Here is a 10,399-nt window from a genome sequence, read left to right as displayed (position 1 = left end):
TTTGTGCAGTAAATACCGCGTTTACAAGGAGAATTGAATCCGAATTGAATCAGGATTTAGCGCCGTATAGACCTGGATCGGATCGAAATAGGATTACTCGATCCGATCCCACTGAAAGAGGTGAATCGAATCGAAAATTTGTTTGTAAACCTGAATCGGGGAATCGAGTTATTGGTATGTGAGGTTTTGCTTGTGTGCGTGCGATAATTTTTTTCTCTCTTGTTTGTTCTAAGCAAAAAGACTTCATTTAAATGGAGTATTTTTGGTTCTAAGCTGAATTTAATTTGGCGCTCGTCCTTGTGTTTAGAGCATTGTTCTAAGATTGTAAGTTTATTTAAAAAAACAGTACGCACACAAATAAAACCGAAATGTCATTTCGATCCCATTTGAATTCGATTCCTCGATTCAGTGCCACCATATACCTGGATCGAAATCTCAATTCGATTCGATTCGATTCCTCGATCTCCTCTTGTAACCAGGGTAAAAAAGAGGCTGATTTCGAGTTTCAAGAATGGTCATAGGAGTATTAAGAAGCACATTTCATTCAAATGTACATGTATTTTTAAAAAACATTAACGAATACTTGCTTCAATTTTGCTAAATCTGTTTTCCTTGTACGAATTTTTAGTTGTGAATCTTAGAATGATGCTCAGGAGTCCTATCTTTTTTAAATCCTTGTACGAATTTTTATTTGTGAATCTTAGAATGACACTCAGGAGTCCTATCTTTTTTAAATCTCTTTAAAGAAAAGTTAAAAAAGAAATCTCATATCTGACAGACTTAAACTCTGCGGTCGTAATCAGCTGATACTCAAAATAAATAGTAAATGCAATAAAAACAGAATATCTCATCAGCTTCTCTATTAAAATAAAAGAATTCTTACATTTAATCTATCATTCAATTTGGATAACGAAATAAAATATATATATTTAATTCCATTTCACAATAGATTGAAGTTTTTTCTTTGATTCATAACAAAGATTTTGGATCATACTCAATACCAAACATATTATTTATGAAAGAATGTTAAGTCTTTACAAATCACAATTAAATGAACACTAAAAGTCTTATTTCTTACTTACTTAGGTCCTCAGACCTGTTAAGTCCGTTGGGAATCCCTTAAGGGGCATAGGGCCTTTACTACGCCTACACGCCATCGTGTGCGGTTTACTGAAATTTGTTTCAGCTCTCTAAAGCTTTTGACTAAGTGACGTTCATTTCGCCTCGACTGTCCTGCGCCATGTGCTTCTCGGTCGTCCAGCTCTTCTTCCTTCTTGTGTGAGCGGTTTCCACTGCATTCCTTGGCCTGCAATGAAGTCGTTACCTTTTCGAAGCGTGTGTCCAATTAACTTACGCCTTCATTTTATAGATTCTATAGGTTGCTGACCTGTCCTTCTATAAAGGACCTCATTTGATTTACGGTTTGGTCAAAAAATACTTAGGATAATACGAAGACATCTATTCAAGAAGGCTTCCAGCTTTCTTGTAATGGCTGAAGTAATATTCCAAGTGGTGCACCTATAAAGAAGCAAATATTCGATATTTGTGGAAAACAGCCGTTGCTTTGTTCTTGAGCTGATAGAGTTATTCCTCCAAATTTTTGACAACATACCGAATGCCGCTTTTGCTTTGCTGATGCGGCAGATGACGTTTTGTTCGGTTCCTCCTTCGATGGAGACGATACTTCCGAGGTATTCAAAGCTCTCCACTTTTTCCACACTTCTGCTTCTCTCTCCACACTTGCTGTCATTTGATGGAGATCCATGATCCTATGAGAGAGTAAGCAAACATCGTCCATCGTCCAGTGCACACAACAACATCCAAGTGCTTTTAATAGGATGTCAAAGTCCATTGGATCCCTCCGCTACCTAACAAATCTATATGATTGATAAAAGTTTTTTAAAAACTCATACTTTTGTATGGGACTTCATAAGAGAACAGTAGAATAACACAATAATAGTTATCATCGATTAGGCCTAGTCAATGGACCAACAACAATGTGATGCACTTTATCATTTTGAACCTCTTTGGTGCTATACTAAAGTACATAGTCTACACTATTCCAAAAACCCCAATTTGAAAAAAACTTATAGGTATCCATTCCATCCAGAGATGAATGGGAAAACAAAAAACTCCTGGAAAAAGCATTTATTTTTATACAGATGGATCCAAGATAAATTAAGGAGTTGGTAGTGGTGCGTACTCAGAAAAAGCATCTCATTCCACCTCCCTAATAATTGTAGCGCCTTTCAAGCCCAAATTTTAGGGATCAAAGAGGTTCTCTCCTGGCTAAGAGAAAAGGTGATATCAACTTCTGATATCTGCATCTTCTCAGACAGTCAGGCTGCTACCAAATCCCTTGACGGTGTCTCAACCAAATCTTTAACGGCCCTCGATTGTCGATCGTCTCTTATGGAGATGGCGCAGCAATTTAACATTTACCTCTTTTGGGTGCCGGGCCACAGAGACATCACAGGAAATAGTAGAGCCGATGAACTCGCTAAAAATGGCACCGTCATACCTATTTTACCTGAAAGGGAGAAGATAGGTATACCGATAGCTACATGTAAACTTTTGCTAAGAGAAACAGCTTTTGCGATAACAAACTCTAGGTGGCACAATTTACCAACAAGTGCAGCCACACAACTCATATGGCCTTCACTAGACCTAAGGCGCTTTAAAAACTTTTTATCTCAAAGAAGACTTCATATTAGATCCCTAATAGGTGTCCTTACGGGACACTGTCTTATAGGCAGACACGCAATACGACTTGGTGTAGCCTCAAATGACTTCTGAAGGAGCAGTATGGACGAGGAAGAAAAGAAAACAATCTCTCACCTTCTCTGTACTCGCTCTGCTCTTTCACTAAGACGCGAACTTCGTCTGGGGGACTATTTTTTCCACAATCTCAGTGAGCTAGCTAAAAAGGATATCAAATATCTTCTTCGCCTTATAAAAAGCTCAAAATGGTTCGACTAGTAAGAAGTAATTCTCTAAATTCTTTTGGCCTAAGTGGTTGGATTGTGAATCTGCAGCCACTTTAACCTAACCTAACCTAAAAATATCTGTGCAATACCCCATTAAAAATAAGGCAACACCATGGCACCCCCTCAAAGAAATGGGTTGAGAATATTTCATGTTCATAATCAAATGCAAGACAGCTTATTTATGCCGAACAATTTTCACCTGTTAATGCACTGAAATGTCATGTTCAACGATTTACATTAAATAGACAGCTGTCTGGGCAGTGGACACATTTGACAAGAAAAAAACTGCGCTACACTATTTATACTACGCTACAAAAATTGTGAAAGATTCGTTTGGCAAGAAAAGTTTCCAGACCGTTTTATTCTCAAAGAGGTTATTAGTCACCAATCGGCCCTATCGAGGTAACCGTTGAAGTGGACTTTTCTCCGGTTTCTTACGAATCGGATGCACTTTGCTTCGACCTCACGTTTTGTTTGACAATCGTTAGGAAAAGAACGTTATGTTACGTAATGTGACTCTTAACGGAAGCTCTAGTTCAAATTTCCTGAACATTTGCTTTGTCTGACAGCTCAACAGCTTTAAGAAAAAGTCAACAGACATAATACATCAGCTTTTGAAGGCATTCCTATTGCTTATTAGAAAAACTTAAAAGGTAAGTTATTGAAATATATATAGAATAAGTATAACATTTTTTCTTGAAAACTTTTTTTTGTAGAACAGAAAATGAGTTTCCAAGAAATCCTCATGGATATAGAAGAACTCCGTAGATTGGGCACCCAGACTCACCGACATCTCTCAATCTGTGTTTACTGTGTAAGCTACTCTTGCGATACATTTATTTTTTTCTATTTCAAAATTCATATATTTTATTGTACGAAAAATCAAAACAAACATTTGAGAAAAATTAACAACTGCTTATGATAGAAACGTCATTTTAGAAATGACATTTAAAGCAACCTCAAAGCAAGCCCATCGTAACGCAAATGAAGCCGAAGCTGAAGCGTGTTTGTGTTTCAGTCAATTAGAGATTTGGTCGTGATTTCCGTGATCCATATGTTTTAAAATTAGATTTTGTTTCTATTTTGAGACCAGTCGTGAAATTTGCCTGTCAGTCACAAGACTCGAAGCCGTTGAGAAAAAGATTTGCGTGTTTCTCTTTACGATCCCTTCCGTAGTTTTATGATATTCATATATTACCGCCTCAAGGACCTTGCACATGAGAAAGAACGAATGACCGAATGGACAAACAAACGTGATTTTACACATTTCCAAAAGTCAATTTCAAACAAAAACACATTTATAAGAAAACAATTGACACTAATGTTAGGATAATAATTATGTTTCTAATGTTCTAATGTTTTCTAATTTTGTAAAAACAATTTGGTAGTTACGAATTGCAGTGTGGTTGCTACGAACTGTCAAACTCTATTCGCGTTCCACATACCATCCACACTGCAACGAATAAATTGTTCGCTCTCAACTTAACCTCAAATTATATCACTCTTGTTTTGTTTTTATGTAAAAGATCATGGCTGAGAAAATATAGAGAAAAAGATAATTAAATTCGTCGCTGTCTGCGAATAGAAATAAAGCTAATGTGAAAGAAAAGTCAAAATATGCGAACATCCACAGTTTGCAGTTCGTAGCTCATGTGCAAGATGCTTTAGTCATTCATCAACCTTTATTCTTTGACAAATCATAATAGGTACTGGTAATTTTGTTGTATTGTTGGAATAATAAATGTTCAAATTTCATCATCAGTCTTGGTAGTTTAAACTTTAGTTCCATTGAATACTTATTTTAGTAGATCGAACTATCATTTAATTAAAAATAAATAAATTGGATGGCACAACAGTCCGAAGTGAACCAAGGCCTAGCGACTTAAAACTCTCAACCATTCCTGTGTGCGAGTAATGGCAGGGATGGAGGGACCTACAGTTTATATGCCGAATCCGAACAGCAAATTTGAGAAAGTACTTTTCATGACAAGAATCATATTTGGGGAATTTGTCAATTCCTCGCTAGAGGCAGTAAACGTGAAAAAAATACTTTAGCTGGCACAGGCAGGGAATCCAAGACCTCCCGCATGACAGTCCAACGCACTTACCATCATGCTACGGGTACTACATACAAAAATCAATCAATTGAATTCAGTAACAAATTTCATTATTGTATTAATTCGCCAAATGATAATATAAAGAGTTTAAAATGCAAATTAATGTTTTTCAACAGCCTGGTTTAAGATATATTTATACAAATTGTTAACGTCAGTATTTAACGAATTATAATAAATGAGTTTTCTCCGACGTTTTCGTCGATAAGGCCGAATACGTTTCTCTTCATATTTTCATTATAAAATGTCCTTTTATTTGTGTTTATAAAGATCTCTGCATTTTTTTCTGCTATTTCTTTCCAACTTCTGTGATTTGATTGATTTGCAATCTATTTTTCAATGTAAGTCCACCATAAATAAAAAAAAACAATTTTGGAATTCCACACCACATGGAAATCCATATCTAACCAAAACTCTGCCAACACATCCTAATATCTCTCTAACTATACCACCGCCCTCACACGTTCACCTCACCACAACAATCCACACCCACCAATTAAACCCAGGTATGGCACTGAGTGCAAAAATATATACAGACAACCAGAAATTTTCAATGAAACGCAACGAAACGACAAAATGTCAGACACCCGTGAGTAGAGAAGACGTCGTCGGATTCTTCTGTGTCGACGAAAAAATAAAATTCAAAAGAATTTATTAAATAAAACAATAAATAATTAAAAAGAAATTATTAAAATTAAACCATAAAAGTGAATTCAAACAAAACACATCAATTTTGTGAATTTTTCAGTGAAAAACATAAAAATATCCGACTCAAGCAAAAGAAAAAGAAGAAAAAGCTTCTATAGGTGTGTGCCTGTGTGTGTTGAGTTTGTACGCAAATTAAAGAAGAAAAAGAAAAAGTGCTCCATCGGACGTCGCCGGGGGATTTATCCGTATTTCTCATCTCTCGTTTTACAAGTGCATTGCATTTTCCTTGCCTCTTCTTGTTCTCATGTTCATATTATACTCTACTCATCATCATCATAGTTGAAGTCGGCTGCTGCTCAGCTCGGGACTCGACTCGTTGTCGTCTGCTTCTACCCCCCTCGTTCGTTTATTGTTGCTCTTTACTTCTGAAGGCTGAGGCTGGTGGATCTGAATTTGATTCGGATTTTGATTCTAAATCTGGCTCCTGCTCCAGGGAGTGGATTTCTCAAGGGCTTTGATTACGCGTACGTCGTCAATTTTGTCGAAAGTCCACAGGAACGGAAACGAAACTTTTATCGAATAAAAGAAAAATAAGATTTTCTCCATATTCCCGATTTATTTTTCTTTTCTTCTCTCGTCACTCGGCTCGAGCATCGAGCTCGCACCACAAAACGCAATCGATTCCAATAAGGAATTCCATATATTCGTTCTTATGTACATATATGCAACAACAACAACAATTTAAGTGTACGGACGGGCAATTGCTGCGTGTATGTGTCTCTATCGGTATATCGCTCTCGGTGTCGTTGTCGGTGTGTATATGTGTAAAGCGCAGCAGGGAAAAATAAGAAAATTCTTTTCAAGTCTTGTTTAGAAAACAATCTTTTTATTTTGCACAAAAACCGCTTGAAAAAGTTTATTTTATTGTTTGATAAGAAAAAAGAAACAAAAGCAACTAAGAAAATGTGTTTGCAATTATTGTTATCGAGCGGCGTTCATCTTCATCTCCATCAACTTCTACTTCGTAGTGTAATCGGTGTTTCGCTTTCGTGTTCCTTATTGGATCTGGATCCTCGTTCTCGTTGTGCCCCCTTATCGTCGTTGTTTTTGTCTTCATCTTCTTCGTGGAGTGTGGTGAAATTGTAAAAATTTTCCTCCCAAATAGGAAAAGGGAAAAACCGACTTTTCCATTTCCACAGTAAAAACAAAAAGAAAAATCATCAAGTTTTGGGGTAGGAAATAGAAATCGAAATCGTAATCGAAAAGAAAGGACAATCGGCGGCGGGAGGACACTCATTGGAGTTGTGCTTCTGAGTTGTTGGTGTTTGTTTTTTTTGTGTGCGACAAACGACTACGTGGGAGGACAAGACAAGAGGGAAATAATTGGCCAGAGCCATTAATACCATCGACTACCGATACCGATACCGACCATCAACATGGGGGCACAACAGGCCAAGGATCGGTCGTCTGGAAGCCAAGGAACTGTCAGTTGTATTGGGATTAGTAGCAGTGTTGGCATAAGTAGTAGTTCCTCGAGCATAAGTGGTGTGGGTGGGGGTGGTGGCTCAGGCTCAGGTGCCTTGGGTGCAGGATCAACCCTTCGAGCGAGTCGCATGAAGTCGCGTTCATCCTCGTCCTCAGCCGCCGCAGCAGCGCCCACCGCTTCAACAAAGGATAATCGTAGTGCAATTGGATTGAATATCTTCAGTGAACACAATGGTGAGTTTTCTGTTTTTTTTTTTCAATTTCTTTTTGCATTTTTCCATTTTGTGTCGTAGGTAGGTATTTATATAGAAAACAAGGTTGCCATGTCCTTAACTAACTCCTGTTTGAAAATGTTTTTTAGCTAAAAATCGGATAGTTTCAATTAGAATTTATTTTTATTTAAAAAGTCAGGAGTTCATAATTGAGGTCTAATCGGAATTATGGTAGTCCTCATTCTCGTGGTCGGCTAAATTTTAATTTCTAAAATGGAAGATGACAACTTTTTGTTTTGGTAAATAAATGTTTTATGTAATTTAGTTATCGCCAAATACTGTTTTAATTGATTGATTGAATTGTGCTACATTTAGCCAAGTTATAATTAAACTGTCATTCTTAATTTTGTTGTAGGACATTTTAGAAAAAAGATTGCCTAATTTCCTGTAAATAGTCCTATCTGGCAAGCCTGATAGAAAGAGTGTAGTTTTGTTGTGTGAATTGTAATTTGGAAGTGTGTGTTGAATCTACTCTATGTTGGTGTGTATTGAAAGAGGGTGTGTTATTGTTAAAGTGGTATGTGTGGGAGTAAAAATGTATTCGTGCATAATACATATTTATTTATATATGAACATGGTTGGTTTTTGGTGAGGTGAATATTGTGAATTAGTGCAAAAGGGTGGAATGCATTTTCTTCTTTCTATTTTCATTTCAACAATTCTTGGTTCGGTGGCTCTGGCCCCGGCTCCGGCTCTGTTTTTGTGTAGCCGCTATGTCGTTGTTCTTTTTCTAATAACAAATAGAAAAGGACTGAATTTGTGAATTAAATATATGTAGGTAACTTATGTACTTATTTACAGTGGTGGCCAAAACAAAAAGAGTGTACCATTTTGTTCTAATGATAGAATCTATGCCTCGAACCTTTTTAATTAGAGCAAATTATACAAACGGATTTTCTTTTACTTGACTTTAAAAAATTTCCAGTGCTACCAACCATTTATGATGGTCAGTTGGAATGTACCGTTAGTCTTACTTACAAATGTCAGATTTGCAATTGTCAAAAAATAAGAGTGCTGCATTATTTCCGGTCTTATTCACTTCCAATGGCAATTTATTTATTAAATTTAGCGTTAGACTTGTATTTAAGTGCTTAAAGGGCATTTAATTTTTAAATAATGGGACGCGGAAGCTACTAAGACTAAGAACGCCGTATGAATGTCCAACAAAGAGATCAAGGCAAAACATATAGTTTCATTGCAGATGGTCTTTACCGATGTGTTGTTGCTAGACTGCTAAACGAGTGATGTTTACCAACAAATTTCATCGAAAAAAGAGGACGCCTAAAAAAAGCAACAACTTTGCTGGGCAAAAGGGTTGTTAGCGAGGAGCTTAAAAATTCCTTTACATCATCAAGCGGTGTAAAAGCAAATCTATTATTGTATATAACCTCTCGCACAATCAGCAGACGTTTGCAAGATAAAAATTTACATGATCGAATTGCAAAGAAGGTTTCGTTACTTAATTCTAAGAACATAAAGCAGCGTTTACGATTTGCAAAAGTAAATCTTTCACAATCGACTTGCTGTTTTTTTTTAATGACGAAACCAAGATACATTTGGTTCTGATGGCAGACTTTATGTGAGAAGGAGGACTAATGAAGACCTTAACCTATACAAACAGTTAAGCACGGTGGCGGCAACATCAAAATCTGGGGTTGTTTTGCTTATGCTGGAGTAGGTACTATATATTGGATACAAAATAATATGACCAAGGAAACCTATTTGGACATTTTTCTTCCATATGCCGAAGAAAATATGCATTGTGTTCTACACCTGTGGAAACATGCCGAGAACTCGTCGATTCTATGTAAAGAAGATGCAATGCGGTACTAAAAAAAGGACATCCTACAAAATAATAAGACTTTAGTGGTGACGCATATACTAAAACCAATGAAGAATAGCGTTTTAATTGATATTTTTTTATATTTAAAGTGAATTGTGTTCCACGCTCTTATTTTTTTGGTCAGGAAAAAAATCAACTTAAAAACTTATTGAGCCGGGTTTTTGTTATTGAAGGTTATCTTATTGTGAACAAAATTTATAATCAGGGAGAAGAAGTATTTCGGAAAAATTACATATTATTTTCAATGGTATTAAAACAAATAAATCCTTTTTTGCAAATTAATGGACAAAATAAGTTTCACTTCTATTATTTTGGCCACCACTGTATAAAAGTACTTCCTTCACATGATACCTATGAAGAAAGCAGTTTTATTATAAATAAATAATACCTAGTTGGGTTTCAACTACAAAGTAAATATATTTACTTTTTCCTATCTACGACAAAATGGAATGAAGTTAAATACATAACTACCTATCTCCCTATGTAGGTAGATATTATTTACAATAATTGAGAAAAGTTAGGGAAATTAGAATTAGAGGAAATTTAATAAATGTATGTAGGCACCTATCTATACTATACTTAAATCGGTTTGTCGAAACCTTAATGGGGTAGGTTTTTAGGATAGAATTTAACTGGCTTCTTTGTCAAGGTCAACGGCGCGGCGGTGGTTACACTAAACGAATTAATTGGAAATACCTAACTAAGCAGGATTAACGCTTCTAAACATATCAAGTTAAAACAATGATCAAAGTTAGCAATATTAAGATAGGTAAATCTAATTATGGAAGTTTTTTGTCTACATATTAAGTGGTGGTTTTGGCAAGCTTGGAATTTGGTACATATTTTTTTCCATATGATTTTATTTGACTTTGCCGTTTATGAAAATTTAGATTTTTAATTTTTGCGAAGATTTATCTCAAATGATGCACATTGTTTTTTTTCGATTTGATAAGCTCTTTCCAAAGAATTTTCCGTCATGTCAGTCCTTAAGTTGTTGCTCGGTTATTGGCTAATTGACATATCGTTTATTTCTGAAATCGCGCTGATCTT

At 35.9% G+C, this 10,399-nt stretch overlaps 1 protein-coding gene across 5 annotated transcripts in view; it reads left to right on the top strand.

Moving 5' to 3' along the window:
- Positions 1-5,661: 5,661 nt before the first annotated feature.
- The window catches only part of LOC129948441 (tyrosine-protein kinase Abl), a 137,030-nt gene continuing 132,292 nt past the window's right edge, over positions 5,662-10,399 (top strand). For all 5 annotated transcript variants that reach the window (XR_008781873.1, XM_056059450.1, XM_056059451.1 and 2 more), the window contains exon 1: positions 5,662-7,468. Coding sequence is in view for 4 of the 5 variants with exons in the window: in XM_056059450.1 (XP_055915425.1) it covers positions 7,186-7,468 (283 nt within the window). In the remaining variant the exon portion in view is untranslated. The remainder of the gene's footprint in view (positions 7,469-10,399) is intronic.

Source organism: Eupeodes corollae, chromosome 2 (assembly GCF_945859685.1).
Source record: "Eupeodes corollae chromosome 2, idEupCoro1.1, whole genome shotgun sequence".
NCBI lineage: Eukaryota > Metazoa > Arthropoda > Insecta > Diptera > Syrphidae > Eupeodes > Eupeodes corollae.
This window is presented reverse-complemented; position numbering and strand designations above follow the sequence as displayed.